The sequence below is a fragment of the Hemitrygon akajei genome, chromosome 16, assembly GCF_048418815.1.
Source record: "Hemitrygon akajei chromosome 16, sHemAka1.3, whole genome shotgun sequence".
Taxonomy (NCBI): domain Eukaryota; kingdom Metazoa; phylum Chordata; class Chondrichthyes; order Myliobatiformes; family Dasyatidae; genus Hemitrygon; species Hemitrygon akajei.
This window is the reverse complement of record NC_133139.1, coordinates 34,815,861-34,836,140: the sequence shown is the minus strand read 5'-3', so window position 1 is coordinate 34,836,140 and position 20,280 is coordinate 34,815,861. Positions and strand designations below refer to the sequence as shown.

The window sequence follows — 20,280 nt, the reverse complement described above, 5'->3', positions numbered from 1 at the left end:
AATATTAGACCAATTAAGTGAATGCATTATGAATGGAATTACTTTACATACGCACGATTGTTTGGAGGTTGTTGCCCAGTCAGAACTAAAAAAGAAACCCTTCAAATGTAAGGATTGGTAAATTTATATAAAAGGAATATGTTCTCATACACTATAATTGGGGATTTGCATGTTGTTCTGATTGGTTCTTAAGAAGCACATTATTGAAAATGTTGAAGTGGATCAGCAATTAAAAGATTTTAAAATGAGACTCCAGTCAGTCAGCAATGTAGTGTTTATTATAATGTTGATATTTCATACGGAAAAAAAAAAGCAGCAAGAACAAAAGAGCTATCAACAAATTTCACTCAACTTCACAAACCTAATTGTTCAAATCAGGAATAAAAATATGTACTTGTCACACATACTGTCCATTTTAATACAATGAGTTCGTTTAAGTGCCTAGATATTTGCCAAACTTGGAGTTGGGAAAAATGCTTTGAGCTTATTGAACAGTAAGGATTCAAAATGTCAATAAAGACAAAAATTCAAAAGAATATCCCTATGTAGTAGTAGTAGTATTACTTCAACGCATAAGCTGAATATTCATTAACTGAAATATGACTTATTGATCAGACATAATAATAAGCAGGTTCACATTGCTTATAGCTTATAACAAATGATTGTGAACTATTTGCCAGCTGACAGGCACTAATACAATAATCAATATCAAACAGTATTTGATGTAGAAATACATCAAAGAGGGGGAAATATTTCCATGGCTTTTTATGTACAGTCATTAACAAGTAGTATATACAAAAATCTGCGTATATACAGAAGTTAGTTGAGCCCTGGGCCTGTAAGCTTTAATAACAATACAATAAGAAACAGTTAACAGCATGTCACAGATACCCAATTTTAATTTTCCTGCCAAATAAATTGTGATATTTATACTAGTCTGCCTCTCTGCAAATTTAAAGTCCATAATTTAAATTAACAAATGCTATAATTTTGCTGTAGTGCTGACAATGCTCAAAATTTATTAGTGAGATTTCCTGGAAGTAAACTTCAATTCCCACTGCAGCTTTGTCATGCTAGTGATATACATATAGCTACAATAAATAAGTGAGAGTGCTTCACTTTGCAAAGCGTCAATGCATGCAATCATTCTGGACAAAATGCAAACATGTTTAGCTGTTTTATTGCATCTCTGCTGATAGACAGTAATTACATCATAAGCAAGATGGCAAATGCTGTAGGACACTTATGATGCCTTCACTCACTGATATTCTTCTTCAATAATTCTGGAAATGCCACAGCAAAATTAAATCTGATTAACCAGTTCTGGAAGAACTGAAAAGGATTAACAGACCTATGCTAATTACCAAATTTACAGCAATAACCATTAGGGCTTTTCCCTCAACTTTCTTGTCACCATGAATGGAAATGATGAATATAGGAGATAGTTTCACAGCAACTCTATGGTGACTTGGAGTTGGTCGGTAAAACTATCAGAATACTTATGTGAACTGGGAAGGTACAATGTTTAGACAGATGTTGTCCTGATCTAGAAGTTACCAAACATAATCAGGAGTAGAGAACACAAATGATGTTATACTCACTGACCCAGGAGTACAATGACAAATGTGGAGGCCCTGCATATACCAATGGTGATGTTAACACAGCATATATCTGGGTATTTCTAGTTTATATTGTTCAGCAATCTATTGTCTTTCCTAGTCAAGTCAGCAATTTGTCAACAAGTCCCAACCTACAGTAATCCCTGCCAAAAATTCAATAATAAAACTGTTCTACAATACTCAAACCTCTGAGTAGATGATCAACAATTCAGGAGTAGAAATGAAGGAGCCAGGAATTAAGTTAGAAGTCGAAAGGAGTTTGGAAACTCAAGTTGAGTTCATTACCAGGGATGAAAATCATATTTGTAGTACTCCTTAGAGCATTAAAGATGTAATTAAAACCACAAGTAATGAAACAATTACCTCAGTAACACTGCTTAATACTAATTAATCAGATGCACGTGTAGTCCTATTTTGTTTTTTTAGTATTGTACAGAAATTATATTTTCTGGCAGATGTGTAATCCTGACTTTGGAGAGCAGTAAGACTTCTGCACAAACTTCTCCCTGTCCTCTCCCATGCACTTCAAAGACCAAAGAGACACTACTGCAAACAACTGGCTATGTCTACAATCACTAATCTTTGTATCAAGATTCCTACTACCTGTGATAGAATATAGAAAACAATGATGAACTCAGGAGGAACATGGAGAATGCATGAAGAGGAGTGAAAAGTAAGTCTTACAACTACAACCTTAAATCTAACTTTAGGAATGGAAGGTTTGCCTTCTTAAATGTTATTTTGTGTACACTATTAAAATAAATTTTCTTGTATAAAACATTTATGATATTTGATGAAACTTTTATTTATTCTAGATCATTCCAGATTCAAAACAATTCCAATTTCTGTTGTGAAAACTTCCCCAACCAAATTTTCTCCCAATCTTCTTTTAGTCATTGTTACCGCTGGTCAATAAGAGGAGTCTTGTCTAATCTAAAAGGCAAATATATGATAAATTCTTAAGTGAATTGCAATGAAATAATCAGAATGGTTTTGTCACTTGTTTTAATCAATTGGTACAGTTTTTCTGTAGGAAATACTATATTTAAATCTAAAACATCATTACACTTCTAATTTTATCCCTCAAACTACTCCCACGGTCCTGTATCCATCAACATTAAATTGCTCAAAATATTTGATGTGGCCTGAGTTTGGGAGATAGTATATAATGTTCTTGGATACTTTTCATTTTTTAACCAATTATAAACAAGTCACACTTTATTGTACTCCTAGAGACAACTTTGATGTTTGCTGAAAATGTACTAACTACTCAGCTGAATAAATCGCCTATTTTAAAACATTCCAAAAAATAACAAGCAGTGGTACTGTTGCTAATTATGCTACTGTTTACTCTTTTATTCTAAACCACCTTGCATGCAAAGGCACACACATAAACTGAAATTACTCTGAGATTGAGCACAACTCCTCTATTTAGAATAGGGAGGAAAAATAAGACCAATGTACTGTACATATAATCTCAGTAGGCTGGTTATAGTTGTGTACTGTCACAGAAGCTTTTGTGGCATTTAAAAAAAAATTTGTTACATTAATGCCATCAATTCCTGAAACAGCAATCATGTACAAATAATAGCAATGTCAACTACTGTTGGCAGCCTTTTGTGCACATCGAAAGTTGGAAACAAACTCAGGACAAGGTGAAAACAGTGATGGCAAGGTAGATTAAAACAAACAGAACATCCCTGATATAAAGGATTCAAAGGTTTTTCCTCATTTTGACTTCACTGCAGCCCATTAAAATGTGGACTTATCTTTATTAATCCTTGAAAACACAAGAAGCCACCACTATTGTTCAAATCTTCAATTAAAGAAATACACCCTAAAAGAATATGCTTGTGATTCTACAATGTAAATTTAACAAGGAGGGAAACAAGTTGGTCACAGAACCTGTATTAATTCATGTTTAAACTAATTATTCAGCAATATTTTATAACAATACTGATAATGAAAAGTAAAAATACTGAGATTTTCTATGCACTTATCTAATTATAGAGTATCTATTTAAGTCTCAGCAGATACTAAACGATGAAATACAGATTATTTGATATATTATGTAGACTCATAAGGCAAGACCATCTTATAAAATCGGTAACTATTTCTTGCACCAACGTTTATTGAAACTACAAGACAAAGAAAAGGTTTATTTTCTCTTCATATATACTTCTCCCTTCAACACGAAAATTCCAACTCTCTGTTCCTAAAACTCCATACCATACAGATCAACATCTTATGGATTTACAGTCAATCTTAGAAAATCATTTGTGATAATTAGTGTTAATAGTTCATCCAAAATAGGTCCTGTGTATCAAATGAGTTAAAAACTATTTAACAAAATCTACTCAAAATTCACCACAGCCTATTATGAAATATACATAGTGACAGATTAATATTTCCAATGAAGGATCTTCACTAAAGTCTTGTTGTCTTTTCCCTCCAAAACTGTTATCTGATATGCTGTGTGTTCCTGGATTTAAAAATTCTAGACAAAACTGTTTTAAAAACATTTCAAAAGGGTGGATAAAGTTCATTTATCTAGTACTTTACCACAATTCATGTCTCATAGTAGATCATATACAATGAATTACGTTTAAATGGAATGAGTGTAAGTGAAATAGCCTTTTCATATTCAGGAAGTTCCCACAAACAACAACTAGAGTTGTGTAGAGGCAAATTAAATAGACTGAACTGGGACTCCTTCAATAGAGATTAATCAGATAAATATATAATATCCTCTGTTCTATTCTTCCCATTTCCTGATAAGGGCACAAATGAGCTTCCATTTATATTGCATTTTTTCATGCACTTTCATAATGGCCCAATGCACCCAAGGCCAATTAAGTAACTAATGTATAGATACTGCTGTAAAGGAGGAAACCGCTGCCACTTTCCACACAACTGTAACATAAATGTGATAGTTTTCCTATAACATACTGTGGAAGAAAATTGTTAAGTTACTATAATTTTGAATTAAATGTTGTTGTCAAGCTTGACTAGCTAGATATTGCTCAAGATTTGGGTCATGAGGGTGATGGGATCAGAGGCAGACGCTGCCTTGCTTGTGTGAGCTAACGATAGTCCGACATAGACGATGCCAGTAATGAGATATTGTTAATCTTTTTTCGAGATTGTCTAGCAAGTAGCAAGTAGAGGAACTAACTGTAGGCACATCTCTATTTTTGTGCATTGCACGGGAACGTTAGTAATCTTGCTAATAACTAACAAGTGCCTTTGGAATCGCTGATCAAGTATGTTTAGCTGTTGGCTATTGCCCAAAATTTACTGCATAAATTTAAGATGTAACCTGACATTGTCGGAGTCATAAGACAATGGCTCCCCATTATCACGTAATAAAAGGTTAACTGTATACCAAGGTCTGTGCCTTTATTTCTGTTCCCTGACAGAGTAAAGTCTCTCATAGTGATTGGCGATGAAATTCTTTTACAGTAAAGGTAAATTCTTTTACACATTCATTAAAGAATAAATATCGGTCAGAATAATATTTTTAAACCCTTTGTATCTTTAGGATCCATCCAAAGGACAGTCAACTTAACCAAAGTTCAGCAGCTCTGCAGTCTGAGTTAGAGAGATAAAGCATGGAATGAGGCCATTCTAACAAACCACCAAGATTTTACCATTCTCCTACACACCAAGGGCAATTTACTGTGTATAACTAACAAAACAACCTGCACATCTTTAAGATTTGGGAGGAAACAATAACGAGATAGAAATCCACTTAGTCACAGAGAACATGCAAACTCCATATAGACCACAACCAAGATCAGGATTGCACTTTGGAGCATTTCTAGCTGCACCACTGTGCCTCCCCTGTTGCAATGGAGGATTGACCCAAATCACTTTTGCAGTTATGTCTCCGGAGCAGCAGTTAAAAAAAGCACCCAACTGCAAATTTCACAGGGCGAGAGAGCCACTGGCATGCAAATTAGAACTATTTCTGCTAAGTGACTTGTTTACATTACCTCTTATCTCTGATAACTCTTATAATTGGTGGTGAAATCTAATGACTAAAGATTAATTTAAAACATTGAATTAATTATTTTAAAGCCTTAAAACCTGAATTCTACACTTGTTTACCCAACTATTATTTCCTTCTACCTATGGTAGCTATTATTAATACAAACTTAAAAACTACAAACAAAATCAATTCACGTAGAAGAAAATATCAGGAACTTTACAAAAGCAGTTTTATTAACATGCAATTAGTAAATTCCTCAATAGCTGTTAAGTAATAATCCAATTTCGAATTATCTCAGGACGCAGGCAGAATCGCATTCTCAGCTCAACTGTTAATTAAATACAAAATATACTAATGCCCCATAACCTATTGGTCCTCAAACAGAATTAAAACTACCCAGCTTTTAGGTCTATGATAATACTGTGACGATGGCATGTTGATCCATATCAGGAAGACCTAATAAACTGTAATTTTAGTATAACAGTTTTTGTTCCAGTTTTAAGTTACAACAGATAGTATTTCAGCTACCAATGTGTTGACATGCTGAGAATTGTAAATGACAGTAACATCAGGATCTGTTGAATATATTCACTGCATAGGAGAGATTTTAATCCAGCTGCTTCTTTTTGTTGATTGGATTAATTTTTCCCACCTTTCTATTCCAATTCAAATCCCCTAATGCACTCAGCAAGGCCAACCTGTATTTAGCTCAACAATAATGTACTGGCCTTTATACCACACTTTAGTGGCCATATCATATGGGAAGTACAGAGTATGATAGCATAAACTGACAACATTGCAAACTGTCACTCATGGACAAATAGCACTGGCTGATAATCTTCTCTCCTAAATCAAGTACTAAAGCTAGCTGAAAGTGCTCCATGAAGGCTAACTTTGGACAGCTTTGACATCCAAGCTGGAGGGTGATTTGAACTACTTGGATCATTTATAACTTCTCTTTAAAAAAAATACTCCCATCATTAAGGCATTCAAAAATAATTTCAGACAATTGATTCTTAAATTCATTGACTCATTTGGTATCATGAAAAATGTACTTTATATAGTAACAAGTGGGGACAAAATTGCTTGATACTTCAAAAACTCCATCCCATTTCAGAATTTAATCACATTTCTGGGTGCAAAGATGTAATTTCAAAATTGAATGTAGCCATGAAAATCAATTTTCATTTGATTAAATACAAGCTATTAACAGAGGTCCAGAAGGTTGTAAAATACATAAATATTCCTCACTATGGTAACATTCTCCACTGCATTATAAAGTATGCCATCAAAATAATGAAAGACTGATAAGAAAGAACAATTACAAAAAACAAGAATGAATCTATGTCCCTGCATCAAATATTTGACAGGAGTTCATTCATATGTAGGGGATGCCAATCGGTTGGGTACCCTGGAAACAGCCTGTACAAAGCATTTGACTTGGGGATATACAAGTGATCCCAGCATGTCAGAGCACCAGACTTCTGCCAGAAAAGGTAAATCACACAGATTAACTTACTTTGGGAAGGTATATTCATTCATTTTCATGAAGAATCACGTGCACATACTTAGGATGAAAAGCAGTAAAGAAACACTGTAGATACATTGTGCTTCAATCATTAATTGACATTGATTTGGCTGGTCTGAGAAGAAATGAATGTTGAAAATAGCAAAAAAGTCAATTATGTACAGATACATATTATACTCTTCAATACATTTGCACAGTAGGTACATAGCTGGGATAAAACATGAGAACATACAAACTGCTACAGTCTATTAATGTTTAGTAAGGGTTGCAAGGACACATTTCATATCCATCCACCAAGTGGAGAAATTGCTCAATAAATAACTGAATAAATAAACAAATTTTACCTATTGGATAATTCCACATTAAATCAGTTAATTCACATTATACAGATTTACTCTTTATCATGGGCTCACAGCATGTGGATCAAATCAATCCCAAGTCCTTATAAACCAAACACATGGCCTGTATGATAACTTAACATCTATAAAATGCGAAAATACATTTAAATGATATACTAAATACAAGTAAATGGAGGGTAAGGTGCAGATAAACTGCATCAGTGAAAATATTGCAAACGTACACCTCTCCAACCCCCTTTATCTGAATGGTATGAATGGTCATCTGTACTGAATCAATATATTATACCTCAGCCTCCATTGTTAGGGTGCTCCCAAATTCAGTACACTAATAGAAGCTGAGTAAATTTGAAGCTGGAGTAAACAATGACTTATCTCAATAGATTCTCACATTGCATCTAGTGACTTATAGCACCAGAGAACTTTTAAGCAAAATAAATGACAACTCAATTTTAAAAACAAATGTATAGCACAAGAAATTCAAGCTGCAATCACAAAATAAGTAAACATACATAGAGAAACACATTCAAGTATTCTTTTTCATATAAGATTTATACAAGTAATTATTTTTTTGTTTTAGGATTAGAAAATGTTTAAATATCTTGTATTAAAACTAAGTTTTATTTATAATATTGCTAAACATCATGCCTTCAATGATAAAATACCTTTTTGCTGACAGCTACTGACTGCATGAGTTTGGTAATTCACATAGTACTCAGTAAACTTTTGGTAATACCATTAGTTGTTAATCCTTTAGTGTGGTCAACAATATAAATCAATGGCACAGAGCATGCTGTAGCAGGATGCAACAATCAGCATAAAAATAGACTGAAATAATCACCAAATAAATTTACAAACCAGCAATATAAAACTCACTGTGATCTTTAAAAATTAAGTTAATGTGCAATTTAGACAGCTGTCAAAAACCAATTGGGCTTCTCTAGTTTAGATTATCTTGAATTATTAATTCATTAAGACTCTTATTGCCAAACAAATATCCAGTAAACTACTGTATATTCAACCTGAGTATCAGAAGAATTATCTTCTATTTTATATTTTCAATGTAAATTGAAAGATAGTATGTACTGGAAACAGTGAGAATGATACAGTTGATACAAATTAAAAGGTGTACACTTCCCAATGAATTTAACTCTGGACGCAGCAACAAGCAGAAGCAAATGCAAATCTTACATTTCTACAGGGTGAGGAACATCAACTAAATGGAGCAATCAGAGGGGTCAATATTGTTTTCCTTAAGGTAAAGCAGAGGAATTTAATAGAGGTATTTAAGACCCTGGAGTTGATAGAGAAACTATATTGAATGTAAGGTGGATCAGTAACCTGGAGTCACCCATGTGAGGTAACTGGGAAAAGTCTTAAGAGCAAGATGAGATTTAAAAGAAATCTTGACTTAAGGTAACTTTGATTACAGAAAAGGGTGCTGAAAGCAAATTCAATAGTTTCTTTTAAAAAGGGAATTGCTACATTGTTGAACAAGAAAATAAAACTCATTCCTTTTAGGAAATAATAATTTGCTCTTAAGTTTTTAATTTATTCTTACAATGATCTAACATTAGCACAATAGAGTGAACCAGCCTTTCTTTATACTATTAAATTCTATGAATCATTTCCTTGAATGTCTCAAAGTATATCTTAACTGAAAAACCTGCTTTTTAAAATGTGCTCACTTCTGTATAAGCAAATACAACGGGATGCCTTACACAAGATCTCAAAAGCACCAATGAGACTCAATTATTAATCCGCTTATGGTATTATAAGTTGAACAACATTAGCTAGGAGAGAAACAGAAGTTTCTCTTCACAGAGCTATAGGGCCTCTTATGTCCATGAAATGAGACAAAAGATCTTATCTGAAAAAGTTGTACCTCTGACATTGCAGCACTCCTTCCATATTACATTGAATGCTATAACTGTGGAATGGACTCCTATCATAAAAGGTTCTGAATGAATATGAGAATACCATGTTATAGCCAAGGTGACAATTTTACAATAGGTGACAAACACTATCTTGAACACAAGATATATTAAAATACGTTTCACCCAATTTTTATGGAATTAGATGGCACAGTCCATTTTATATTCCAATAAGGACGACTGGTTTGGGGCTACAACTTTAGCATTTTTACATACATCCTTGTGATAAATATTCAATCTCCTTTCCATGGAATCTGTAACACTGCAATGCACAAAGCTTCATGTGTATGAATTGGTATGCAAATACAACAGTAGCAGCTTATTCTTTAAGTTAAACTTTCCAAGAGGTACAATCAAATCTATAACTTGGATGCTTCTTTTGATCTTGAAAGAGTTCAGTAGTGCAGAAAGGTCAACTCCAGGAGTCTCTTCATAGGCAGTCCCTCAGGATACAAGATGACTGGCTTCCATTTCAATTCTGTTGATTCTGAGGTGGATGATGTGGGACACAGAGACTATACCACAAATAGGGCAAGTGATGCATGACAGGACACAAGTGGGTGGTGAGCGAAGTGTGCGCTCCTTTTGTCTTCTACTCTGGACTTTTAGTACATACTCCCAACACACCGACTCATGATTCTCAATAGCATCATGAATGGTCCTTCCCCATCTTGCAATCAAGGGTCAAGGATAGTGGGCAGTGGGTGTGTTATACCTTTTCCAAGGAAGCTTTGAGAAAACTCTGGAACCCTTCTTCCATCCACCTGGGAGCTAACTTACTCAAAGCATAAAAAAATTCTCTAATTCTGCTATTTTGGTCAATAGCATGATGCTTGTGTATTTCCAGTTACCAGCCTCAGATTCCAGGAATCCACATATTCAAGTAATACACGAATCTTAACAATTTGCTGTGTTCTACAGTCCTCACTCAATTAAAAAAATAATTCCATTCACTCATAAGTTGCTTGTATCAAGAGATCTAGAAATCAGAATTTACACCAGTAAGATAGCATTGCTAACATTAGACAATTTCATACATTCAGACCAAATATCAAGCAGAACAAACCAGTGATTAAAAGAACTACATATAAATGCTACTGAGTTCCCAGGGCTTATAGAGTGATACTGACATCCCTATATTTTTTGGAGAATGACATGTTGGAGGTGGCAGGGTGAACTGGCAGTAAAAAATAAACAAAAAACGGGTAATGTAGGTTTTTTTAAATGACGGATGAGTTGAGAGATGCCAGTTAGTCATACCTATCTGTATCTAATTTGGAATCAACATTAGGAATGTAATACACATGACAAAATAAATATAAATATCTGAAAAAGTATAATAGGAAAGAAACATGCGCAGTTTGCAAACTAAGGAGATAGTCTGACTATTGCAGCAGCCTATTTTATAGCCACTTCAATGCAATGTTTATAAATGAAAGAAAATTTGTCATATATACATATATAGCAATTTATCATACAGTGCACAGATTAAATGTTTGGATTATAGCCATATAATTTTCTAAAAATTCAAAACATAAAAACTTGTAACTTGCAATTTTGAGACCGAACTAGAAACACATCTAGGAGAGTATAGTCTATTAGGAAAGCATAACTGCCTTAGTACATATACTTTGGAAACGTTCATTTCACAGGATGGTTTGTTCCTTAGTTTGGTGATGAGGTGGCATTATTGCAGTTTATATAAACTATACCACACAAATAGCTTATGCTGTACATGATACAAGTTCTTAAACTATATTGAGGAATCATTACTTTGCATCTAATCTGCTGATTCAGACAGTGTCTGAGTCCTTGGGGAAGTTTTGCACTGCACACAAAATAAATCCCTCATCAAAAAGAATCACAATTTCAAAAAAAAATACAACTTTAAAAATAAATTGGTTTAAATACATGGTGAATTTTTAGCTCAAATGACAATACTGATTCACCTTCCAGACCCCACCCCATGATGATTCTTGCCCTAATGCCACAGTCCATGAAAAATTAGTAAAATAGATAAGAACTACATGTTAATTGTAGATAAGGAAACATACCTTTATCATCTGAGACATGTTTAGTTATGCATTGTGCTTCCATGTTTATAGCTACCATTGTTTATGTATAACTTAGCTTCCTATTTCTTTTAAGCAAATAAAACTATGGTTGTTTAATACCAAAGGGAAAATAACCTCAGCACAAAAAGTTAAGCTTAACTGCTTACAAGTGAATCACACAACTGGAAACATTACGAAATGATGCATCGGTCTTGGATATTAACAACATAACATACATTCACTAATAGGTTGATTGTGGCACTCTGCAATTCATATGTGTCTAATCAACCACACCTCAGAAGGACATAGGCTAAAGAACAGTGATCCGTCACTGATGAACAATGACCACATAGAACCACAAGATACGGTTGCTGTGTGAGCAGAGCTGTGCAGAAACATTGTTAACACTATCAAACAAATACCACTGCCCCTACTCCCACCATGCCCCCTCCCAGAAGATTCGTAGATCCCATTCTACCAAATTGATCTCTGCTCCAGCTGTTTCCTTTGCTTGAGTTTCACATTCTGCATGTCATAACACAGAACCCAGCTGCAATAAGTGATGTTGTATCATTCTGATGACGTTGTTCCTCTGGAAGAACTTCCTTCTTTATTCTTCAAAAATGATCTGCATAGATTTACTGATTGAAAACAAAATAAGAGATATAAAACTTAATTGCAAGCTTCAAAATGAGCATGTATTCATTACTGTGGGGGTGGGGGGGGGGGGTTCTAGCTCTTGATTTATAGATTCCAGTGTTCCTAGTGACCATTTGCCATGTCAATCATTAAGATACAGAAGACTATACAATTATGGATGACAATCAAAAGAAAGATTTGACTTCTTCTAGCTGCCACCACAGCACAACTCATACATTTCGACAGCAATAAAGAGATGTAACTGAATATCCTCCCCACACCCCACCAAGAGGTCTGTAGTCAATTATGGCATCTTTACTGCTGCATAACTTGGGGTCAACTAAAGCATTAGCGACAAGGGTCAAATTTAGCAGTATCCTGATGCAATTACTTAACACACTGAAGCACTGTAAGTGTAACCAGATGAAAAAGGTCCAGTCTTTTCAGCTGATTTTTTTTAAACGAGAAGATAACTTTCAGCCACATCACTTAGTGCGCTGGCTTGGGGTACAAGTAAGGGCGATTTACGTTCTTATTTGGCACAAAGATGAAAGCTTGACTTGTATTCCTTCACCACAGAAACATGAAGGGAATGGCAGTACAAGTTTCAGATATAATGGTTGATTTATTGCTGCTGATAAAATGAATATTTATGTTACCCATCACAAAATACTTGGTATTATTCTGAAAGGTCCAGGAAGTGTTAAATCTGTTTCTCTTTGCTATCTGACCTGTCAAATGCACAGGAGCAGCAGCCCAGTGTAGGACTGTCTACCCATGGTAACCTTTCAACCCCTGGTTATTATTTAATTACTTATGCCTTAAAATATTAAGATTCTAGTTCTAAACCCTTCTGAAAAAGGCTGGCCTAAAGGTTTGCAGTCTATGGAAAAATTTTCATGTCATTTCTGCCTTAAATGGGCATCTCCGAATTATTTTTTTAAACATTAATTCCCAGTTCTAGATTATGCCATAATTAAATCCACCTTTGAAGATTCTCAGGATTTTTTTTAATGAATCAACAGTCCCTTCCAACCTCTGGTGAATACAAGCCAAGCTTCAAAACAATCTTCTATCTATATGACTGCATCATTCATTCATCCCTTCCCACCTGCCTCTCGTTGTCTCCTAGTATTCTCCCTGCAACCTTAGGAAGTGCAACATTTGTCCTTGACCTCAAATTCATGTGCATCTCTTCCAACCTGGTCTACTGCATTTCACTGCTCATGACGAGGCCCCCTCCACATCAGTAAGACCAAACATACACTAGGCGACAGTTTTGCAGAGCACCTGTGCTTTGTCTGCAATGGTTACCTTGAGCTCCGGTTGCACGTCTGCTGCAGTGAGACCAAACACAAACTAAAATAACACCACCTCATATTCTACTTGAGTAACTTACAACCCAATAGAACGAACAATGAATTTTACAATTTGAGCTAATCTCACCAGACCACCCATGTTTTCTCATCTTCCATCTGCCCATTACTGATTTCTCCCACTTTATCTGGTTCCAACTATCATTTACCAGATGCTGTTCTACCTCTCACCTATACTCAGCATCTTTCCCTTTCTCCTCCCACTACCCCCTGGTCTTGATGCAAGGTCTCAACCCAATATGTCAACTTTTGGTTCTGCAGATGCTCCTTGATCCAGTTCTTTGAACAGAGTATATGTTCAGTTGCCTATTCCAGGTATTATTTCAATAAACCTTCTCTGAAATGTTTCCAACATGTTAATATCCTTCTTTAAGTAAAGACGGAGAACTTCCAGATGTTACCTCAGCAACGCTTAATATAAATGAATATAAATGAGCCTCTTTACTTCTGTATTCAATTCCGTTCACAATCAACAATAACATTGTTAGCATTCCAATTACTAAATTACTATTATGTGCGTAAAAATCATACACTAGGACACTAAGACCCTTCTGCACCTCAAGCTCTGCAATCTCCAAGCACTCTGAATAATACTTTTTGAAAAAAATTTTCCTGCAAAAATAGGCAACTTCACATCTTCCCACATCCTACTCTATTTACCATATCTTTATCCACTTACTTAACCTACCCACGTCCTTTTGTAACCCCCTTAACAGTACTGTGCAAAAGTCTTAGATACTGTAGTACTTTTTGCACAGTACAGAAGTAATTTTATGTATTGCACTGTACTACTGGCACAAAAATAGTTTCATGTGAGTGATAATAAACTGGATGAATGACCTTGCCTGGTGCCTCAGTGCTGGTGTGTCTACACCCATACTACCCACCCCCCACTCCTAGCACTCCTTCTCCACCATCCATTCTACACCCCTCATCCAGTGCTCCACCCTCGTCTTTCCCAACACCTTTTGCTCCCACCAGATTTACAAACTCGCTTTCTGCTCCACATTGACAAATACAGCACTGTGCAAAAGTCTTAGGCACCCAAGTTATACATATAGTGGACCAATCAGCGGTGAGAGCAGAGCACAGAGAAGCGACAAGGTGTCTTGCAAGTTGGCAATGTTTGTTTAAAAGGAGAGCTTTGCAGGCATTTGGGCTCATCCCAGTGCCCAATCAGCAGCGGGAGCAGAGCACAGCAAATTAACTAAAAGTACAGAAGGGACAAGGGTGACGGCCATTGTTGGGAGTAGGTCAGTGGTGAGAGTGTCAGGCTGTAGAAAAGTGACAGTTTGCACCTGAACCAAATATTCTCCCAGGCAGGTTTGTCAGAGCTGTTGAGGAAGGTTTAAAGTAATTTGGCAGGAGGATGGGAACCGGAGTGAAGGGACTCAGGATAGGACGGATAGTAAAAAAGCAAAGATAGCCTGCAGTCAGATTGTCAGGAAGGGCAGACAGATGATAGGACAAAATTACAGCCAGCAGGTTGAGTGTCAGTGCATTGGGGATGCAGAATCAAAAAGGGTAGCAAATACAGAACTCAAAATGCTATATCTGAATGCATTCAGATAGGAAATAAGGTGGATGATCTTGTTGCACTATTACAGATTGTCAGGCATGATGTTGAATCGTGGCTGAAGGAGGTTGTAGTGGGGATCTGAATGTCCACGGTTACAGGTTGTATCAGAGGGATAGGAGGTAGGCAAAGAGGGTGGTTGGCTCTGCTGGTGAAGGATAGCATCAAATCAATAGAAAGATGTGACATAGAAGATGTTGAATCCTTGTGGGTTGAGTTAAGAAACTATAAGGGTAAAAGGGCCCTGATGGCAGTTATATACAGGCCTCCCAACAGTAGCTGGGATGTGGACCACAGAATATAACAGGAAATAAAAAAGGCATGTCAGAAGGAAATATTATGATAGTCATGGGAGTTTTTAACATGCAGGTCAATTGGGAAAATCAAGTTGGTAATGGATCTCGGGGGGGGGGGGGGTGGGGGGGGGGAGTTTGTTCAATGCCTACAAGATGGTTTTTTAAAGCAGCTTGTCGTTCAGCCTACCAGGAGTTCAGCTATTTTGGACTGGGTATTATGTAATGAACCAGAGGCGATTAGGGAGCTTAAGGTAAAATAACCCTTCGGAGACAATGATCACAATGTGATTGAGTTCAGCTTGAAATTTGATAGGGAGAAAGTAAAGTCTGACATAGCAGTATTTCAATGGAGTAAAGGAAATTACAGTGGCATGATAGAGGAATTGGCCAAAGTAAATTGGAAGAAGATGCTGGCAGGGGGAGTGGGGGAAATCTCACTGAAATGTTTCAAATGTTGAAAGGCCTAGACAGAGTAGATGTGGAAAGGATGTTTCCTGTGGTGACTCTGCCCCCCCCCCCCCCCCCCCCCCGCCATCCTTCTAAATTCCAGCAAGTACAGACACAGAGCCATCAAGTGTCCTTGTATGATAATCCTTTCATTCACAGAATCATCCTTGTGAACCTCCTTTGAACCCTCTCCAATGCCAGCACATCTTTTCTTAGATGAGGAGCCCAAAATTGTTCACAATAGTCAAAGTGGGTCTTTGGAATTGAGGCAGCAGCTCTACTAGCTGCACCATCATGCTATTCAAATCATTCTTCAAAGAATTCCGATTGCTGGGTCAAACATGATTTCCCTCTCACTAAATTGTGCTGAATTTACTCTACTACCTTGCATGTTTTTAGAAGTCTCCAGTAGTCACTTGTAACATTTCCCTATGACAGTCTTTAAAGTAAGTGATCTGCAGTTTTCTGCTCTCTGCCACCTTCCCTTTTTAAAACAGGAGTTATGTTTTCTATTTTTTAAATCTAAAAGAATCTTGCTGACATTAAAATAAATAGAAAATTAAAATTAATGCTACAAATTATCTCATTAGCTACTTCTTTTCAGACCATAATATGAAATCTATCAGACCTGGAAACTTGCCACTATCAGCTCTAAGGTATACCCCATACCACTTTCCTAATGATTGTAATTTTCCCGAGTCTCTCCTTCCCTTCTAATTCCTAACATAAAGATATTTTTTTGAATATTACTGTATCATCTTGTGAAGATGTATGTAGAATAACTGTTTATTTGCTATCAGTGTTTTTCATTAATTTCCTTCGTCTCACTTTCTGTTGGGCCAATGTTTGTTAATTCTGTTCTTCGTAGTAACCCAACAGTAACCACCATTAAGCTTGTTAACAAAGATAGGAGAGAACTGCGTGGCCAAATAAAGAGAACAGGAGAAAGCAGCTTCCATCATGTCAAGCCAACATTGCTGAGTACCAGTGTATAACCTGTTCTGTCTGCTCCACCTAGATAGTTTCTTGGAATAGCACAATGGACCCATTGCAGCAGCCTTTGTCCACCAAATTCTTCCAGTCTATATGTAAATTAAAATTAAAATCCCCCCCATGATAATTAGCATTCTTTTTTGACAGGCTCCCATTATTCCCTCCTATTTACTTTATCTTACCATGGGGGTGTAAATACTAATTCAAAGTCTGACTTGTCTTTATTCACCTTATTGCTTTCAAAATCAATTCTACATCCAGGTTTTCCTAAGATGAGATTACCCTCTCTTAGTGCCAAGGTGATCATTAATTAACAGAACAACCTTTCCACCTTTTCCAAGTTTCCTGTTCTTCCTAAATATCATATACCTTTAATATTCTGGAACTAATCTGCATCATCCTGCAGCCAAGTCTCGATAATGTCAATTTTTCCGTTTAAGTGTTCTGTTTTGAATAGTGCACATTGAGATATAAAGCCTTTAGTTTTGTCCTTTTATTATTTTCAAAACCTCTTGTCTCATCTTTTGGCTAATTCCTGAAGTTGTACTCTGTCTTCCTGCCATAGTATCTTGAGCACCTTTAGACTTAATTTAAATTGGGATCAATGTTGGCCAAAGCTCCTTGACAGACAATTAAACCTCATAAACCCCGTAAATAGGGAATTTTATCTCCTTATGATGTTAGTACAGCATTAGTCAGGCAGTGAGTAAAATTCCCTCTCATCATTCAATGGCAGACATGGAGCCTTAAATCATACTATGTATTTATGTATTTAGAAATATAGCATGGTAACAAGCCATCCCAGCCCAAGGAGCCCAGGCCACCCAATTACACCCATATGACCAATTAAGCTAACTTGTACTTCTTTGGAATGCTGGAGGAAACTGGAAGACGGAGGATGAAATCCATGTGGTCATAAGAACATAAAAGCTCCCTACAGACAGCGGTGAAAATGAACCCGGGTTGCTGGCATTGTAATAGCGCTCACTAACTGCAGCCCACAAAATGAACCAGTTCATCATACCTCAATTTTCTGCACACTTAGCAGTAAATTGGAAGCAACTTGGGAGCTCAGGCTTGCTAAGTCTGAAGCGGTAGATGTAACTTTGTAGTAGACCATCAGATTATCCCATCAGTTTGGACAAGACCTCACTCACACTTCAATACACTGCACCTGCTCCCAGATAATAATGCATTGCTTTGGAAAGCCGATTACTTGAGAAACTTAACAGCCATTCAGTTACACAGTATTTTCACATTTGTTTGATCTTTGTATGCAATAAAGACAATAGAGTGTGGTTACTATAGCAATATAACTCACAGCTTAATACAGTTAAAACAGCTTGGTAATTGACAGTGTGAGGTATTTCAAATATTTATTTTATGACAGAAATAAACATAAAAATGTCTAATAGACGTAATTCAAATTTTGCTACCTTGTAACTATGAAGAATATTGTGTAAGGGATAAAAGAAGAAATGCACCATTCTCCAGGAATCTATAACTGAATGGCTGAGAGTGTATCACAAATATATATATAAAATGAAACTTATGGGGAAAGATAGGCACAAGCAACCAGCCTTAAGATACTCAAATTATCCAAATATTTGGTCCTACAGTTAGTAGAAGTGAATACAAAGGTCTATTAAAATATGTAAAGGAGGACAATTGTGATAATACTACAGATTAATTTTTCAGGATCTTAAGGATTCTGCTGAAGGCTGGAAACTTGCGGTCATATTGTTTTAGAGTATTAAGAGTAAATAATAAATACCTTTGTAGGTACATTCAGTATTTCAGGTCAATTCCTTTCATTATGACTGCAATACATGCACTATGTATTTAAAAGCTGCATGATCTCAGACTTTTTACCACAAATCAAAGAGAGCTTAGTTTAGAAAAGTCATAAAAGAATAGGGCAAATGAAGCTAGTGGGTTTGAAAAGGTGTTGTGCATAATAACTGTCTGAACATCTTTGCATGGTTGCTGAAAAGTTCTAAACATTTTTGCTCAATGTTCTCAAGGACACTGCCTATGTGTAAAGTTGTATGTAGGGTAATTGTATGTACTACTATTAACAGACCATAGTTCTTTTTTTAAGGAAAAAGAAAATTGGTCAACAAATGGCACAACTATGGCCCCAATTTAAAAATAAACAATCACTCTTTTGACCTAACAAAAGGACATTAAATATACCATGATGATGAAATAACAAAGCTAGAGTAACATACAAATTTTAAATATATCCTTCCTCTCTATACACTTAAACAAAAAACCCTTTTGATTTAAAATGAGAAAAAAACTGAGATCATAAAGCTTTTGAAGTTTTCTGTACAATAATGGCATTGTAAAATACCATTATTAAAATCCCTCTCATACCCAAAGTCATGCAACCTATGTTAGTGCTGAGTTGAATATTCATTGCATATCAAATATCTGATACATGCACTTTTACTATTTAGAAACAGATACTCAACAAACATTGACAAAAGAGAACAAGGGTTCAGTAATATATTAACTCAATTAATATTGTTATATTAAGAGAAAATCAGAAAGAGAATGTCAATGAATAAGTAATTATCATTTGTAGTATATATTCGACTCAGTACTAATTCTCCACAATAGCACACCTGCCAAGGCACCTATACTCATACCGAAGTCTGAAAGGAACAGGACATTACACTTACAGTTTCACTCTCTCCATCCGAAACTGAACGGACGTGAGAACCATAGTGAAGGGGAGAGTAAATCCAGGCCCTCTCTTCTGTACACTGAATAATCGGAATCAACAGGAGGCACAAAACAGAAACAATGGAAAGCAACAAAAATGGGAAAGAAGAAAGTAACTGCAGGTGAGAAACAAGTTATACATTATATGAATTTCCAGATAAAGTATGTTTAAAGGAAGGCCAAAACAAACACATCAGCAGAACTGCAGAAAATGATGTAAACCTTCTATTGTGGTACAGTAGCTTGCATGTGATTTAACCACCAAAAAAAATTGTGTAAAATGTTCTTAAAAATGAATATTTTGCCTCATTTTATCACATCAAACTAAAAGTGTAAAAAGCAAATAAACAAAATCTGCATTCAAGATGAAAATAATATGTATTTTCCTTTTGAGGTAATGGCTAATGACTACTTCATCCTTGGTTCTCTATTAGTACAAGAAAATTAACAGCACAACAAAAATCAATAGAACAAAGAAAGTTATCCTTCAAAAGTAAATTATTTGTGCTATGAAACTATTAAATGGTACTGGTTCAGTTTTAAAAGATTGCTAAATATTTTACATTAATAATGTTTATTTGGAATACATCACTGCTACATACAGAGGTATATCGTACTACTATACCTATTTTTGGACAAGAACAAAGATTTACAAAGTTATTTGTCAGTACAAAAGGCAATTAGAAAGAATATTCCAAAATTAATATCATGCCTGTGTTCAGTTAGGTGGTCTTGGCCAAA

The 20,280-nt window shown here is 35.7% G+C and overlaps 1 protein-coding gene across 5 annotated transcripts in view; it reads right to left on the bottom strand.

The window, feature by feature from the left end:
* Nucleotides 1–256: 256 nt before the first annotated feature.
* Nucleotides 257–20,280, bottom strand: part of LOC140739968 (phosphatidylinositol 4-phosphate 5-kinase type-1 gamma-like) — a 182,552-nt gene continuing 162,528 nt past the window's right edge. For 3 of the 5 annotated variants that reach the window (XM_073068680.1, XM_073068682.1, XM_073068681.1), the window contains 2 exons: nt 19,497–19,580; nt 257–12,123 (listed from right to left, as the gene is read on the bottom strand). In XM_073068680.1, coding sequence (XP_072924781.1) covers nt 12,121–12,123; nt 19,497–19,580 — 87 coding nt within the window. In that variant the 3' untranslated portion in view covers nt 257–12,120. The remainder of the gene's footprint in view (nt 12,124–19,496; nt 19,581–20,280) is intronic. The other 2 variants (XM_073068685.1, XM_073068684.1) reach the window with 2 other exon arrangements.